The sequence below is a fragment of the Eulemur rufifrons genome, chromosome 19, assembly GCF_041146395.1.
Source record: "Eulemur rufifrons isolate Redbay chromosome 19, OSU_ERuf_1, whole genome shotgun sequence".
Classification (NCBI taxonomy): Eukaryota; Metazoa; Chordata; class Mammalia; order Primates; family Lemuridae; genus Eulemur; species Eulemur rufifrons.
The window spans coordinates 100,924,780-100,943,666 of NC_091001.1; the positions used below are offsets into that span (position 1 = coordinate 100,924,780).

Consider the following 18,887-nt stretch of genomic DNA (forward strand, 5'->3'; position numbering starts at 1 on the left):
AATAATTATAGTATTAACACAATATCAGGAGCAGTATTACGACATTGATGGCGATATATATAGTTTTGTATCATTTTATCACATGTAGATTTGTGTAAGCATTTTTATGCCTATCTGATTTTGGCTAAACTTAATTCCTGGTTAGAAAAGGTGTGAATACTCAACATCAGAGTTGGGGAGGAGGGGGAGGATATACTAAGTTGGTTCTCTTCCCTTAACTTTGTATTACTTTGTATCAATGAAGTAAGGCTTCTTAGGTCCCAGATTTTATTTTTGGTTTTAATCAAAGATGTCTACATTTATAAATGACTTCTAACAGCAGCATGCACTCTTGCCCTGTTTCTTTCCTCCTTCTCCCCAGTTCCCTTTATCACTGTACTTTTTCCATCCATCATCTCATTGTTAGAAATGTACTGATTCCTCTCTATTCATGGGCCAATACAAATTTTTATTTCTTGAGACTTTATGATGTATTTTAGTATTTTATAGGATAATACACCTATTACTTTTCTTTTTTTTTTTTGAGGTTTGCTTTTTTTCCCCCAACCCCGAACTATGTAAACTACAGGGATTAGTTAATTTTTCATATGAACTTTCATATCAATCAGTTTATCTACTTCCAAAAGATTGGGTTATGTTTTGTAATTTACTTAGGGAAAACTGAATCTTTATGACAATTAATTAAGTATTCTCATCCAAGGCATGATATGCCTTTACTTTTGTTTAGGTCTACTTTAGTGTCATTTATGAGTACTTTAAAGTTTTTCCTCATTAAGTTTCCGTACTTCTTGATAGGCTTATTTTATGTATTTTATGTTTTGTTATTGAAAATGGCCTCTTTCTTATCTTTTGTTACAGCTTTTTTTTTTTTTTTTGGAGACAGAGTCTCACTCTGTTGCCTGGATAGAGTGCTGTGGCGTCATCCTAGCTCACAGCAACCTCAAACTCCTGGGCTCAAGCAATCCTACTGCCTCAGCCTCCTGAGTAGCTAGGACTACAGGCATGTGCCATCATGCCCGGCTAATTTTTTTTCCGTATATATTTTTAGCTGTCCAGATAATTTGTTTCTATTTTTAGTAGAGACGGGGTCTCACTGTTGCTCAGGCTGGTCTCGAACTCCTGACCTTGAGCGATCCTCCTGCCTCGGTCTTCCAGAGTGCTAGGATTATAGGAGTGAGCCACCGCGCCGGGCTACATTATAGCTTTAAATTGCTATCTGTGAAAGCTCTTGAATACCATATATTAGATTTTATGAAATATTTTTAATAATTGGATTATACATCCATCTTGGAATAAAAAAGACTTTATTCTTTTAACATGTACTTTCAATTTGTTAGTGTTTTATTTAGTATTTTTGCATCAATACATAGAAGTGAAATTAGTCCCTCGGTTTCCTTGTGTGTATTTGCAGTTTTTGTCAGGTTTTGTGTCAAGATACTTCATAAAAAGAATTTTAGAAATGATTAACTTTTAGGCCGGGCGCGGTGGCTCACGCCTGTAATCCTAGCACTCTGGGAGGCCGAGGCGGGTGGATTGCTCAAGGTCAAGAGTTCGAGACCAGCCTGAGCGAGACCCCGTCTCTACTAAAAATAGAAAGACATTATATGGACACCTAAAAATCTATATAGAAAAAATTAGCCGGGCATAGTGGCGCATGCCTGTAGTCCCAGCTACTCGGGAGGCTGAGGCAGTAGGATCGCTTAAGCCCAGGAGTTTGAGGTTGCTGTGAGCTAAGCTGACGCCACGGCACTCACTCTAGCCTGGGCAACAAAGTGAGACTCTGTCTCAACAAAAAAAAAAAAAAAAAAAAAAAAAAAAAAAAGAAATGATTAACTTTTAATGCCTTAGAGTATATTGAATAGCATTGAACTTACATAATCTTTAAAGAAAGATAGGACAGAACTTTTCTGTGAAGCCATCTTGACAGCTCAATGCAGTTAAACTTGAAAACCTAAATAAAATGGAAGTATTTCTGTGAAAGCATAATATATCAAAATTGACCTCACATTTGAATCTTAGTTCCACAGTTAAGTGTATTCCTTGTTGAAAATCAATTCTTTTTAATCCAAGTTTGCCCAGTCATCTGTTAGTTGGCCAGTAGTTCATTTAGAGTAGCACTGTACAATAGAAATACAATATATACCACATAATATTAAACTGATATTCAGACTATCATTTCAAAATGTAATCAGTATAAAACCTACTAATGAGAAATTTCACATTCTTTTCTTCATATTAAGTCTTTGAAATCAGATGTACATTTTCCTACTTGTGACTAGTCCGACTTGAGATCAGCTATAAGTAGGAATGCACAGTGGCTGTATGTGGCTAGTAATTACCGTACTGGTTAGTGCAGCTCCAGAAGATTTCTGTTAAGTGGGGTTGACAAATTCTTTCTATAAAGGGCCAGATAGTGAATATTTTAAGCTTTGTAGGCCATATGGTTGCATTCACAATCAACTCTGCTGTTACAGCATGACAGTGGTCATCAATGATATGTATATAAATATATATTTCTGTGGTCCAATACAGCCTTTCATATGGATACTGAAATTTGAATTTCATATAATTTCCATGCATTACGAATTATTTTTTCAACAATTTAAAAATGTTAAAATTGTTCTTAGCTAGTTCATACAAAAATAGGTACAGGCTAGACTTGGCCCCTGAGCTGGGCTAGAAAGAGATAATAGATAGATGCCATAGAACGAAAAAAATGACAGGATTGTGTAGGTGCTTTGGGAATGTTTGCAGTACAAGAAATTGAGGAAAAAAATCCATAGGAATAAATTGGGAATAAAGCCATGTGACCCGCAGAGGGCTAGAAGAGGAATAAACAAACAAAAAGAGGGCTTATATACACTACAAGGATTGGTAATCAATGTAAGGTAAGAGCCCCCAAGCCGACTTGATTTGGAGATTTGTGTAGTCAAGATAATCGTGAATACCATCTGATGGACGGGTGAGTGCAAGAGAAACTGTCATGTAAGAGAGCGTTTCAGACAGAAATGACAGTACAAACAAGCCCAGCCAGGAAAAACAGTAATATAACAAAGTTTCAAGATGTAGAAATAAGAGAACTTTAAAGTTCTGAAAAGAATTTAGTGTCTATAGAAGCTAGAGATCATCGGAGGTCTTGAGACAACAGAGTGATGTGGAAATGAGCCATTTCATGATCTTATAAATAAAAGTCATTGAAAAATAGTTGTAAGTGTGCTGCATAATTGACTGGCTAACACCTAGGACTAAATGAACTAGAAAATAGAGAACACTGAAATTACCCATAGTAATCAGGACATGAAAAATATAAAAGAGAAATGAAAAGCTATGGGAGTAGATTAGGGAGTAACTAAAGATGTTCGAGGCATTTGTAAAGTAACTTTCCCTGAAGTCTTGAATAACACATGCTTTTTAAAGAAAACTCAACATTGTAAGGATTTCAGTTCTCCCTAAATTAATGTGTAGATTTAATCTTGGTCAGAATTCCAACAGGTTTTTGTTCTGTTTTGTATTTTTTGAAACTTGAAAGTTTGATATTTGTTTCAGAAAAGTAAAATCAGAAAATTAGTGAAAAACTTAAGGAGGAGGACTTGTTCAACCATCTTTTAAAACAATTATTAATTACAGTGATTAGTACCTGGCCTAAAAATAGACAAGTAGACCAGTGAACAGGAAGACTATGAAATAGATTCTTGTGTGCATGCACGCTTGTTTGGGGTAGAGTGGTGGAATGAATTTTAATTGACATGTCAAATCAACGACAAAAGAATGATTATTTGGAAAATAGCTTGGAGATATTAGTTCTTATTCCTAATGGATTGAAAACTTAAATGAGAAAAACAAAGGCATAAAAACACATTTTGCCTTGTTGATAGCCAAGGAACCATAAATTAAAACAAAGTAGTTTGGTTTTTTTCTAGAATGTTTTACTTTGCCTGTCAGATTGGCAACTATTTAAAAACTTTGATAATGTCCTATTTTGGCAAGAGTGTGGCTTACATCCTCTTGATAGGAATATAAATTGGTACAATATTCCTGGCAGATAATCTGGAAATGTGTATCAAGAATTTATATGTTTTTACCCATTTTTAAGTGAATTTTCATAAAGATATAATAATGTAGAGATCTGTGTAGTTAAAAAGTAATGGCATTATTTATAGCAAAAGATAATGAACCACCCAAATATATATATATATATATATATATCACTAGACTGATTAAATCACATTCCTTCTCTATAGAATACACATTACATAGTCATTAAAAAGAATGAGCTAGATATATATCTATAGACAGAAATCTATGCTTAATTAATAAGTGGGTAAAGCATGTTAAAATACCATTATAAATTAGAATACCAAATGTATGAGTAATGTGTATTTAGAAATTAAGGAGACAAACCTTTCACTTTATATACTCCAGTTGTATGTGAATTTTTAAAAACAATCTCTTATCACAAAACCATAAAATATTAAAAAATTATATTCTGGTTTTTAGACTTTATAGTGGTATAAGTAGAACATGAATACTAATATGTTATTTTTTATTCTTGTCATAAAGATAATTCATGATAGATGAATCTGATGGGAATCTTAACTTTTAACCTAGGGAATAGTTAAGAATGTAACTCTGAGCAGATGACTTTAAAATGCAAGGATTTTTATTGACATTTAATTCATATTTCCTTTATAAAAAGCAGATTTTTCTAAATGGCTGTGTTGTATCTAGGAATAAAATCAAGTTTGTTGTGACCTGTATTTTTGAAAATTTAAATAGATTATAGAAAAATTGAGTGCAATATAGAGTACAATGGAACTTCATAAGGATAAATTTTTTTCTGTAAGACTTATTTGTAGTATATATGTATGTATATGGACACTAGGTTGAAGTAAAATGTATTTCATATTGTGGATCACAGTCAAAAACTTGGAAAGCTCCTATAATAACAGTTTTAAAATATTTTCTAAATTCTGATTTTAAGGCCTAGACTTTAAGAAAAATACTCCTGTAGAACGCTTTTTAAAAAATTGAACCTTTTAAAAAAATCTCCTTTAACTTTAAAAACATTTCATTCTTGTTCATGATTTTCTTTTCTTTTCTTTTATTTTCTTTTCTTTCTTTTCTTTTCTTTTCTTTTCTTTCTTGTGTGTGTGTGCAGTGATGCAGCTCACTATAGCCTCAAACTCCTGGGCTCTGGCTCTAGCGATCCTGCCACCTCAGACTCCCAAGTAGCTCGGGGACTTACAGGCATGTGCCATCATGCCTGCCTTCCCCTCCCCCCCACCCCACCCCCCCCTACTTTTGAAGAGACAGGTCTTACTGTGTTGCCCAGGCTGGTCTTGAACTCTCGGCCTCAAGCAGTCCTCCCATTTGGCCTCCCAAAGCACTAGGATTAGATGTGTGAGCCACTGCACCCAGCCTTGGTTATGATTTTCTTATCTTCCACTTGCCTCAGTTACTTCCCAAAAGAGACAGTCCTAGCAACACATTTTCAAAGTAATTTTTTCAGTAACTGGTTGAAAAGTTTATACAATGATTCCTCAGTACCTGGGAATTTCTTGTTTGTTTAATGAGTAATGCAAATGTAGTATTTTCAAATCTTGTTTAGACTTTACTAAATCCAGATCGGCATGTGTTAGACTCAGAAATGGGCTTAAAGTCACTCTCCTTTAAGCTTTTTCTTATTTCCCTATTGCTGTCAGGGTAAAGTCCAAACTACTTAATATGAGAGGAGAAGCTCATTATCCTTCATTCTGGTTTACCTTATCTTCTATCATACCCCATCTTTTCCACCCACCCCTTCCAAAGTTTGTTAGATCTCCCACCACTGTGCCCATAGCACTTGTTATACTGTATTCTAATTGCTAATTTATCTGTTTTTCTCACTAGAGTGCTTTGTGAGGGCAGATTGTATCCTCTTTCCTTGCTGTCGAATTCCTAGCTCATAGTATGTCTTAATAAAGATTTAATGAAAAACTATTACTGAACAGCAGTAATTTTAGCTCTAACGTTTATTATGTCTGTTGTGTGGTAGCAGTATATAATTGTTTCATATTCAACATCTAATTCTCACAAAAAATCCTATATCGATAACTTTCCTCTTATATTCGATTGGCTTACATTTCAGTTTTTGTAGTTTTGGAAATCTTACATTGTCAACCATGAATCTCCATTTTAAGGACCAATCCCATTTCTTAAAAAACTTAGAGTCAGTATTACATACCCCAAATTACTGAGCAAAAATTTGAACTATTATCTGCTCCCCCACTCCACTCCAGATTCAGAGTAGAAATGTTTTTACCTAATGAAGAAAATCATACTTTACATTTTTATTCATTATTTCTCCCCCTTTTAAATATAGCTGGTGTATTCTCAGCAGGCCTTGCTCCAGCTGCATTTGTGCCAAATCCATATATTATTAGCGCTGCTCCTCCAGGGACCGATCCATATACTGCAGCAGGATTGGCTGCAGCAGCAACGTTAGCAGGTAACTTACTGTTCATCCTTGTTGCTTATTATGGATTTAGTTTTAATGTTGGTGTAAGCTTTATTTTTATCTATTTGAGCAATTTGAAATTCCTAGGAGATTCTAAAGGATTATCCAGAATGAACTGAAGTTTCCAGGGAGTTATTTTTCAACTGTAATGCTACAGGGGAAAGTTTAAGCGGTAACTCTTACCTCCTATACCCTATTGGTTTACATTTCAGTTTTGTAGTTTTAGAAATCTTACGTTGTCAACCATGACTCTCCATTTTAATGACCAATCCCATCACCCTCAGAGACATGCAGAGTTACGTCTTAAAAAATAAATTGGATGGCCGGGCGTGGTGGCTCACGCCTGTAATCCTAGCACTCTGGGAGGCCGAGGTGGGCGGATCGTTTGAGCTCAGGAGTTCGAGACCAGCCTGAGCAAGAGCGAGACCCCATCTCTACTAAAAATAGAAAAGAAATTATATGGACAGCTAAAAATATATATAGAAAAAATTAGCCGGGCATGGTGGCTCATGCCTGTAGTCCCAGCTACTCGGGAGGCTGAGACAGGAGGATCGCTTGAGCTCAGGAGTTTGAGGTTGCTGTGAGCTAGGCTGACGCCACGGCACTCACTCTAGCCTGGGCAACAGAGTGAGACTCTGTCTCAAAAAAATAAATAAATAAATAAATAAATAAATAAATTGGAGGTAGGTGGTGTGAATGCCCAGGTCAGGGATAACATAAGATATAAAGACCTTCAGCAGTCCTGAGAAAATGCATCTCTAAAAAGTTTCTTGAGCAGTATTCAAATGGTACAAGCAACCTGGGGACAAAAAGTTAGGGTAGAGTTGAAAAAACTTATTAAAAATTGTCAAAGCCTGAGATCATCACTCAAAATCTGAAATAAAAACCAAAGCTGAATTTATTGCTTATTTAAGTAAGCATAAGTGTGCTGGTCAGTCATGGTCTTGCTGAACGAAGTAATATGCTGATTGTAATTAGGGTTTTTGGTTTGGGAAGAGTTTGTGTTAGGTTGAGTTAGTTACAGAGACAGAAATGAGTTAGTCTCAGGTGTGGTTTATGTTGGTTATACAGGCAAGAATTGATTTATGTCAACCTTAGAATTGTGTTCACTGAAATGTGTCTGCTGGTGGAGTAATTTTAAAAACTTAAGGCTGTCAGGGATTTTTTGGCTTTCAGGGATATCTTCACTGAGATGATTGTCACCAGTCAGACAGTTTTAAATCGACTTCTGGTATTTATTATCACAACTGTAGACAGGCAGTCTTTTCTGTGGAGTAGGGACTTTTAAATTCAAGATCTTGTTTTACAAAGTGGGCAGGAGGAGTTAATTTCAAAGTCTTGTTTGGTATCTTAGCTACCAGACCGAAACTAACCTGTCACATTCAGTAGCCTTTGGTGTAGATTTGTGTGTGAGACTTTTCTGGTGCTATTTAACTGGGTGTTAGTATGTAAAGTGCTGACATAGTATACATACAGAGAACCATTAACCTATGGCACTGAAAGGAACAACTTTAAGTGGTCATTTAGTTTGCGGAGATGATAAGCTTTCTAGGACCAATGGTATCCAGTAGAGATACAATATGAGCCAGAATATGTAATTTAAAATTTCTAGTAGCCATATTATAAAAGTAAAAAACAGATTAAATTAATTGCAATGATACGTTTGGTTTGCCCCAACGTGTAGAAAATATTTCAACATGTAATCGATATTTTTAGAATTATTAATAAATATCTTCCCTTTTTTTCCATGCTAAGTCTTTAAAGCCTGTATATATTAAATAACAGCACATCTTAATTTGGAGCTCTCTACCTTTCAGTTCATTAGTCACCGGTAGCTTCTGGCTGTGTTGGATAGCGAGGTTCTAGGTAGATGTCAGATTTGTTTTGCTTTTACAATGTATCCTTTCTTCATAAACTCTTTTCTTTTCTTTTTTTTTTTTTTTTTTGAGACAGAGTCTCACTCTGTTGCCGGGGCTAGAGTGCCGTGGCGTCAGCCTAGCTCACAGCAATCTCAAACTCCTGGGCTCAAGCGATCCAACTGCCTCAGCCTCCCAAGTAGCTGGGACTACAGGCATGTGCCACCATGCCCGGCTAATTTTTCTCTATATATATTTTTTTAGCTGTCCATATAATTTATTTCTATTTTTAGTAGATATGGGGTCTCGCTCTTGCTCAGGCTGGTCTTGAATTCCTGAGCTCAAACAATCCGCCCGCCTCGGCCTCCCAAAGTGCTGGGATTACAGGCTTGAGCCACCGTGCCCGGCCATAAACTCTTTTCAGCACCAATCTTTAGAAATATATTTTGCCTTTAAAGTTCTGAAAGCTCTTCCCCCCCCCCCCCCTTTTTTTTTTCCCCTTGAGACAGGGTCTCACTCTGTCACCCGAATTCTAGAATGCAGTGGATCATCATAGGTCACTACAACCTCAGATTCCTGGGGCTCAAGCTATCCTCTTGCCTCAGCCTCCCAAATACCTAGGGCTGGTAGTCCTGTACCACCATACCCGGCTAATTTTTCTATTTTTTGTAGGGATGGGGTCGTGCTCTTGCTCATGCTGGTCCTGAACTCATGGCCTCAATCAATCCTCCTGCCTTGGCCTCCAAAGTGCTAGGATTACAGGTGTGAGCCACCACACCCAGCCTAATTTTTAAAAAAAATTTTTTTGTATAGATAGTGTCCTGCAGTGTTGCCCAGGCTGGCCTTAAGTGATCCTCCTGCTTCAGCCTCCCAAAGTTAGAGGCGTGAGCTACCACACCTGGCCTAAAGCTTTGATTTGAGTGATTTAGTAAAATATACTGGGCTTTATTTTCTTACAGAACTAAGTGAAACTGATATACAAATTAAGATGTCCTAAACTTTCACTGCTAAGATTTTAGGGCATGTCTGTTGTATCAGGAATCATTTGACATTTTATTCATTGCTTTAATGGTGAGGCTTACTGTTTATAATACTATTTATTCTCCAGGAATCAAATATTATCTTTCTTTGAGACAGAGTTTCCCTCTGTTTCCCGGGCTAGAGTGAGTGCCATGGCATCAGCCTAGCTCACAGTAACCTCAAACTCCTGGGCTTAAGCGATTCTCCTGCCTCAGCCTCCTGAGTAGCTGGGACTACAGGCATGCGCCACCATGCCCGGCTAATTTTTTCTATATATATTTTTACTTGACCAGATAATTTCTTTCTATTTTTAGTAGAGACAGGGTCTCACTCTTGCTCAGGCTGATCTTGGAACTCCTGACCTCGAGCCATCCACCCGCCTCGGCCTCCCAGAGTGCTAGGTTTACAGGCGTGAGCCACTGCGCCCGGCCTATTATCTTGAATAAAGTAAAATAGAGCAGGAACCATTCATTCAACATTTCCTAGGTCTTACCTTTACTTTCCTCTGTTCTTACATTATGTAGTTCTTTATCTTGACTCGCTAGTCTCATTTTCCTGACCACATAAACACTGATATCTCATTTGTTTTCATATAATTTTCAGTTGCTTTGTGGGAATTGTGACTAGTGCTGTTTCAAATGTGAAGAATATTTTTAAATTTAAAGTTAACAATTCAAATACTGTCGTAGGAGGCTTAATGCCTGAATGTTCCCTAGTTTTGTATTATAGATTGTAAAGCAAGATTTTTTTTTAAATTATAATTCATTTGAATAGTCAGAAAATCCTCTTTATGAGAGAAGTGATGAATTGAGCATAAGAAATCTTAATAGTTTTATGGTATGTAATATTCCCTGGATATATTACCTGTATTTATCAGTATCAGATCCATAAATAGGCATTCATTAAATGTTGAATAGATGGTGTTAAATGTCCAGTTACTCCATTGGTGGCCTTGAATTTTGCTCTAAGATCCCTGGTGTCACTCCTGAACACTTTAATAATAATCCATACCTGGATGATGCTTACGCCTTAAAGAATCAGAAAAAATAGAGTATAACACGTGTAACTGGGTAGAAGATTAAAAGGACATGTTTTGCTCTAAGTCTTATGCCTGTCCCCTTTTATAATCTAATGGTAACCTCATGTAGCTATAAAATCTAGTGACTCTTCTTTTTTGGGGGGGCGGTTTGGGTGTGGGGTTTAGGTCCAGCGGTGGTTCCACCTCAGTATTATGGTGTTCCATGGGGGGTGTATCCAGCCAATTTATTTCAGCAACAAGCTGCTGCTGCAGCAAACAACACAGCCAATCAGCAGGCAGCATCACAAGCTCAGCCTGGACAGCAACAGGTAGGCCTTTTTTCTTTAAATAGTGTCTTTGAAATTAAATAAATTCTTTGAAATTCTATGAGCTCCTGGTGTTTAAGATTTGTGTCCTTTTTCTCTTTTGTTTCCGCAGTATATAACGTGGTACCTGGCATATAGTTGGTTATTTATTGCATGGGATTTTCCCCCCAATCAGTATTATATGTATTTAGAGATTTGGTGTATTCCCCCATTTCTGTGTTTCTGTTATTTTGCTGTCTTGAAATCTCTAGCAATTTTAGAAATTTCTTCTTCATCACTTCTTTAGAAGTATATTAATGTTTCTGTCAAAATAATTGTCCCTTCATTTTTCTCCAAGCATTTAAATTGTACTTCTAAGTGTTAACTGAATATGTTTTACTAAAGGTTAGATTTAATTTCTTAAAGAAGGAAGAAAATGTTTGTTATGGATTTCTAAAAAAAATTTTTCAGCCTTTTCCCTCCCTCCCTGCCTTATTTCCCTCTTCTTTTTTTTCCTTTTTTGTTTTGATAGGGTCTCCCTCTATCACCCAGGCTAGTGCAGTGGCCTCGTCATAGCTCACTGCAACCTCAAAGTCCTGGGCTGAAGCGATCCTCCTGCCTCAGCCTCCTTAGTAGCTGGGACTACAAGCGAGCACCACCATGCCTGGCTGATTTTTCTGTTATTTCGTACAGATAGGTCACATTCTTGCTCAGGCTGGTCTCAAACTCCTGGCCTCAAGCAATCCTCCCATCTCAGCCTCCCAAAGATCTAGGATTACAGGCATCAGCCACCATGCCCAGCCCTCAGCCCTTTTCAAAGAACTATCTTGATGTATGTTGTCGCTTACTTGGCAGTTAAACTTCATTCTGAATTTCCTTTATTATACCATATTGAATTTTCTTTTAATACTATATTGGTGTTCTGTTGAAACTGTCCTTTGGCTCAGTCCTTGTACATCATAACACAGTGTTATTTAATAAATTATTTTTTGTACCCCCCCAAATCTGTTGAAATTATTTTTTAATCTGTATCTTTGGGCAACCAGAAAAATGTCACATTATCCTTTTTTTTTTTAAAAAACGTGCTCCTGAGGAAAGTAAAAATGTCACATTATCTTAACAGTACACATGTGTGCTTAAATCCTGCTTGTCCTGAATTATTTTTATATTTCTGAAATTAATGATTGTTTATCATGTTTGTGTATCATAACTGTAACAGCTGTGTGTTGTAAAGTAGTAAGACTTGACCAGCCGTAAGAGGTTTCACCTTGTTTTGATGTAATTTTGTTTTTTTATTGAAGTTTGTTTAAAAGCAGCTTTTTATTCATTTTCATTAAAGCTTCTGAATTCTAAAAACTTGATTTGATTTGAAATTTTTACTCTGTATCACTGTCTTATAACAAATTCATAATTTATTTCCTTAAGCTTCCCGTGTTTCCATTTACAGCCACAGAAAAATCATTTTAATAAAATTTAAATTTTTTAAATCTTGTAGTTAAGATTTTGCCATTTGTCCTACTCTCAAATCTTTTGTTTTTTAATATTACCTTGGTAAAGTAAAGAGCACAAATCATAGAAATAATTTTTACCCAAAGACATTCTGAAACCTTCACGCATTGTGTTTTTGATATTAAAGCATTTTGTAATTTTTTTCATGCTAAATCTACATTCCATTGCATATAACTGTTCAAAGACTACCAAACAGCTATTTGTAATATATACACAGCTGTCCAAGATAAATTTACTTATTTGTTATTTCATAATACACTTTTTAAGAAAATTGTTTGACCTTTGTAGGTTCTCCGTGCTGGAGCAGGTCAGCGTCCTCTTACTCCCAATCAGGGTCAGCAAGGGCAGCAAGCAGAATCCCTTGCAGCAGCTGCAGCAGCAAATCCAACTTTGGCTTTTGGTCAGGGTCTTGCTACTGGCATGCCAGGTATTTAATTGGTTATTTATGGAAATCTGAATAGATTTTAAATGTTAAATGTAGACATTCATACTGGAAAGTGAAAAAATCAAGAATTGTATTTAAAATCTTGCCTACCTTGTAATAAATTGTTTAGAACTTATATGCAAATAGTTGAAATCAGTACTGTTTGTGAGAATCCATGACAGGAATGGCAAATATGTATCAGAATTCTCAGTACAGCCATTTTTTTCACACTCTGTTTTTGGTATAAACCACAGCATTTTTCCAGCTGATCCTAGCCAGGAAGTTTTAATACAGTGGTTGAAGAAATGAAAGCAGTTGGTTAGAGTTGGCATGCAAGACAAAACCTGTTTGCCATTCCTGCCTTGTAAGAATGGTCGTTTAGTTAATGTAGAGAAGCTTGCAGCTAACATTTTCTACTTTAGCATTGTTTAATCTTGTTTCGCCCATTTATAGCATTTTAAACTATTGGTATTTATAACTTAATAGCAACAATGTCTGTAAGTATCGGAAAGGCTAATGCATTAGAAAATTAAAGTAGAAAATTCCTGCCAGTTGCCACTGTACAACTTTTAGAAAAGGGCAACAAAGTAGATTTTTGTGGAACTAGATGTAAAATCACTACTTTAGTAACAATGGAGGAAGGAAGGGATTTTTCTCAAGCCCAAAAAGCAGCACTTGTTTTGTTTTTAAACTGAAATTTAAAGGCTACATTTGAATGTCATAACTTCCCATTCTCTCCACTTCTGAAGACTCACTTTTTAAGTATGTTATTTTTCACTTCTGATATATGAGTGGCTATTACTGTAACTATATATTGGTTACTTGTTAATGAAATGTGAGTTTGTTTCCGTTTAATTGTAAGGTAATTTTTAAATTCAAATCATTTAGGAAATGTGTTCATTGTATTGGAAAAGATATGACTTATTGAAGTTTCTTTTATATATTAAGTGCTGGCAAATACTTCTCTATGTAATCTTAAGGATTTCTATATCAGTTGCATTCATTGTTTTCTCTCTGGAACTCTAAGATCTGGGTTTATTATCTTATCCTCTGGATAAAGAGAAGATTTTCATACTGCTGTCCCTGAAGTACAAATAATATTAGAATGCAGGGCATTCTCACTGTTTTTTACTCAAGCCATATATTTGCTCCCTGAAAGCTGCTGTTCTGGAGCCATTGTGTATTAGAGGCCTTGGCAAAAGTAGCCTTTTGAGAAGTGGACTGTGAAGCTAAAGTTGTAGGCAGAAAGAGGCAAGACTTAAAAGAAGTGTGCTAGGAGTTTTTGAGAGCCACTAAGAATATTTTGGATTTTAACAACAGAGGAGAGGAGTTGTGGAGTACAACAGTCCTTCCTGCTTAACTAGTTTCTCAGGGGAACCTGGAATTAAGAGAGTACTTCTGGCCTGTGTATATTTTATGTTTCGTATAACTATTACTGATCTTTCTAGGCTCTTGATGCCAGTCCCGCTATTAACTTATTATAAATACCTTGGCTTCCTTTCATATTGAACTCGTGGTCGTCTTATCTTTCTTAGAAACATCAAAGTATGTTGCTGTTAATTTTATCAACCGTAGTCTTAGAATTTATTTTTGTATTCACTTTTCTTTCCATTGCATGAGAAAGTTCTGTTGCTTTCTTTCTGTTGTTCAATAGTGAATTCTGTTGGTGATTCTAAAAAAAGTAACCTTTCATACTGTATTTGTCTAAAAACAGTTGTATTTTGGAGTGATGATAAAAAAATAGATAACTCTTTTAGGACATGCCTTAAAACAGGTTATTTTATTTAACCTTTTGAGCCAGAATATTTAGCCCCTTTAGAAATATAAACATAAAAACCAGTTTCTAAAAAGGGGCCTTCCTAGAATTAATATTTCTATATCTCAGTGCCTTGTGAGCTTTTCATATGATAGCTGATGCTGCCTTTGCTTCATTCTGCCCAGGACTATGATGAAATAATTCTCATTTTCCATATCCAAATAGTTATAAACCTAATGAGCTCTATTAAGAATAACTCGAGAAAAATTGATGTTCCTTCCAGTCCCATATTTTAACTCTTCCACTTTTTATCTTTCTTCAGTTCTCAATTATATCAAATTCCTGTTCATTGTCCTATATTTAACTCTTACTGTTTCATCCTGTGTGCTGTTTTTCAGTCTTGTATCTTCAGTCTTTTCTCGTCTGCCACCTCCTTCTCTTCAACCATTGTGTTAGTCTGCGTCTTCGTCCTGTAAAGTTTTGTGTGTATTGTGCTCCCTTTATGGACTACTTGTCAAAATTTACACTCTACCCGACACTTTTTAAGCCCTCTGCTCCATGATTCCTTTGCAGTAGCTCTAACATTACTTGATGATAATTGCAAATTATGACTTCCTTTCCTCCACCCTTATTTTTCTGTTTATTGTATTTCTTCCTGATACAACTCTCTGGGACTCCTTTCTCTTGTGTGATATTTTACTCTCTTGGCATTCCCACCTTTCTCATTGCTTTTTATCAGTCTTTGTTTCCTCTGTGTATGTCCTTAAATATAGAAGACAATCTGGCTTAATAAACTACATGCTTTGGAGGCAGATCTGCTGATTTTCTACCATTTAGCAGTTGTATGACCTTGACCAAGTCATTTTCCTCTTTGAGTTTTGGTTTCAGTATTGGAAAAATGCAGATACTTTACATTCTTTAGGAGAGTCTGTCTACTTTAACCATTTCAGCTATCGTCCCTATGAGTTTACATCTGCATCTTAGATTCTTTTGTGAACAACTAACACATGTCTACCCTGTGTACCAGACATTACCATGTGTATGTTCCAGCCATTCCTCAAACTGAAAGTGTCAGAAAATGAACTCATCTCTCCAAATTTGCTTATATTATTATTTATCTTGTTTCTTTCTTTCTTTCTTTTTTTTTTTTTTTTGGTGAGACAGAGTCTCACTCTGTTGCCCAAGCTAGAGTGCCATGGTGTCAGCCTAGTTCATAGCAACTTCAAACTCTTGGGCTCAAGCAATCCTCCTGCCTCAGCTTCCCAAGCAGCTAGGACTACAGGCGTGTGCCACCATGCCCAGCTAATTTTTCTATTTTTAGTAGAGATGGGATCTCACTCTTGCTCAAGCTGGTGGAACTCCTGAGCTCAAGCGATCCTCCTGCCTCGGCCTCCCAGAATGCTGGGATTACAGGCATGAGCCACTGTGCCTGGCCTTAACCATTCTGTCTTGTGTTCATTTCTTTTCTCTGCTGTTCTTGTTTAGCCTCTGTCTTATCCTCTCACTAACTCTTTTTCTGCTAATCTCTTTGGTTCATTTCATCTTTTTATTCTCCTTTTAGGTACCCTTGACAAAAATACATGTCAGTTTATACTGTTCTGGTTCTTACATTTTATCTAGCCCCAAACTCTTTTTTTTTTTTTTTTTTTTTTTGGAGACGGAGTCTTGCTCTTTTGCCCTGGCTAGAGTGCCATGACATCAGCTTAGCTCATAGCAACCTCAAACTCCTGGGCTTAAGCAATCCTGCCTCAGCTTCCCGAGTAGCTGGGACTACAGGCATGCGCCACAATGCCCGGCTAATTTTTTCTATATATTTTTAGTTGTCCAGATAATTTGTTTCTATTTTTAAGTAGAGACGGGGTCTCGCTCTTGCTCAGACTGGTCTTGAACTCCTTGAGCTCAAACAATCCACCCGCCTCAGCCTCCCAAGTGCTAGGATTACAGGCGTCAGCCACCGCTCCCAGCCCCCAAATTCTTTTTAACCTAATCTGTGACATGCCTCTATAGTCCTATGCTTTACCATACTGGACCACATACTGTTCTCCAAATACAATAGTACTTTTATGCCTCTAGTCCTAGCTCATGTTCTTCTTAGACTACCGCTCCATAAATTTTAAACAGAATTGATGTATATAGTTTTGCTATTTAAAAATCTGTCTTTAAACATTTTGTGATTAACTTTCCTTCTCATCTTTTAATACGATCTCTTCCATGAAGCTTTCCTCAGCCTTTCCCAGTGCTCATTCATTAACAGTTTCTCCTCATTCTGCCTTACTGTGGCACATTACTTGCACCTTTCTTTAGTACTTGTCTGCCTTGCATTTCATTTAGCTATTTGTGGCCTATTTTCTCAGTTCTACTTACTTGAACATGCTGAAAAATGGGAAATGTCTTTAAAGTAGAAAGAGTTTTATTTCTCTCTCTTCAGGAAAGTTATTAGATATTAGATCAATGTTATGTCTTAAAGTAAATGGCATCTCGGAATTAAGAAAATGGTGTATTTCCTTCTCTATTAGATTGTACAGTTCATTAGTATGAGGACCATGCTTTTTTTTTTTTTAAATTCCCTTTCCGCACCCTTCATACACTCAACCACTCAACAGACTTGCCTAGTAACAGAAATATAATACAATGGAAATTAGAAACTTTTGAACTGAATTATAGTGAAAATACTACATATTTAAGCTTGTGGACTGCAACTGAAACAACATAGAAGGAGACTATATAGGCTTAAATGGAAACATTAGAAAAGAAGAAAGACTGGAAATGAGCTAAGCATTCATCTGGAAACTAAAGAGAATAAACCCAAAGAATGTAGAAGTAAGCCAATAGTAAGGCTGGAGTTGATGTGAATGGATTTGACAAACATATCACAAAAAGGATCAATTATCCCAAAAGTTACTTTAAAAAGACTAAGTTGATAAAATTCTGAGAGGCTCATTAAAAAGAAGGTATAAATATCTAGTATCAGGAAAATCAATCATAAGGTATAATATTAGGAAATATCTCATGTTAGTTAAAAAAATGTAGACTGAACAAATGCATTGTGGTGTCTATCTTTACAGTAAATAGCAACTCCATTGTTGTAATACTTAAGCCAAAAATAGGAGCAATTCTTGACTCCTTTTTCGCCTCCCCTCCACACCCCACATCTCGTCTCAACAAATCCTGCCAGCTCTCAGAATTCAACTGCCTTTCTACTTCCACCTCTTCTACTCTGACTTGGTCCCCATTACATCTCACCTGGATTAGGTTTCTGTCTATGTTCCCATGTTTCATCTTACCTCTTCTTTCTACCCCATGAAGTCTGTTCTCTACACAGTAGCTAGGAGGGAAAGCAAAGGCACAATAGCTCCCTCCTCCTAAAAACCCTCTAATGAATGGTTTCCTACCTTTTTAGAGTAAAAGTTCAAATTCTTACAGTGGCCTGTAAGAATCTGGCCCACTTGTTATCCAACTTACTTTCTCTCTGTCTCTCTTTTAGCCATACTGGTTTACTTTCTGTTCCGTTTGGAGAGCCTTTTCTACAGATATGTGCTTGACTTGTTCTCTCAATTCTTTTAGATTTTTTCCTCATATATCATCTTGTTATAGAGATTCTTCTTGACCCCCAATTTTAAATTACCAATACAACTGTCACCACTCAATACTCCAATCCACTAATTTTTCTTTCCTTTTAATACTTAAAACTGTCTAATGATTTTCTTTCACTTACTTTTTGTCTCTATTTGCAGTAGAAAATAATCTTCTTGAGAATAAAGATACTGCTTTTTATTGTTCCCCGCTCTATCCCAGTACTTAGAATAGTGCCTGTCATATGGTAGCTACTTGATAAATATTTGTCAAGTGGATAAATGCATGAAAAATTAATTAAGCTAAGTAGGGAGTGGAAGAGGGAAAGGAACAGCATTCTGTGAGAAGGAAACAAAATACACCAAAGCCCTATAGTGAGAGGAAGCATAGTACCTTTGGGGAACTTGAAACTTCATTTTTCCCACCACACAAAAGGTATGAGTGTGTCAGCTGAAACTAGAAAGATGGCCAGGGACCAACCAGATCATACTGTGGGCCATATTCTGAGTTTTACTTTTCATTCGAAACCCTTTGGAAGGTTTTGACCAGGGCTGTGGTATTAGATTGGGTATTAAAAGATCACTCTGAAGAGTAAGTTATAGAAGTGGGGCAAAAGAATGAGTGCAGACCATATAGATCTAGTTTGGCAGGATAGTGGCAATCAAGAGAATGGAGGATTTGAGAAGGATTTAGAAGGTCAATGAACAGGTCTTGAGAGATGAATCAACTAGGCTGTTTCCTCTTTTTGGTAATTTATGTATGCTATTTAAGTAGCAGTTAAGTGCTATTTGATCTGTCAGTATAGTGTTTGCAGCCAGCTGTCCAAATGGATTAACTTTTATTTAATTCAGATATTCAGTAGATGATGCGTTTGAACTAGAGTGTTTTTGTGTGTGTTGTACCAGTTAAAACTATTGACTGACAATCTAC

At 36.3% G+C, this 18,887-nt stretch overlaps 1 protein-coding gene across 20 annotated transcripts in view; it reads left to right on the forward strand.

Moving 5' to 3' along the window:
• PUM2 (pumilio RNA binding family member 2) overlaps positions 1-18,887 on the forward strand; it is an 89,871-nt gene that overhangs the window by 32,797 nt on the left and 38,187 nt on the right. For 18 of the 20 annotated variants that reach the window (XM_069495055.1, XM_069495059.1, XM_069495051.1 and 15 more), the window contains 3 exons: positions 6,362-6,487; positions 10,577-10,719; positions 12,493-12,631. In XM_069495055.1, the coding sequence (XP_069351156.1) occupies positions 6,362-6,487; positions 10,577-10,719; positions 12,493-12,631 (408 nt within the window). The remainder of the gene's footprint in view (positions 1-6,361; positions 6,488-10,576; positions 10,720-12,492; positions 12,632-18,887) is intronic. The other 2 variants (XM_069495064.1, XM_069495065.1) reach the window with 1 other exon arrangement.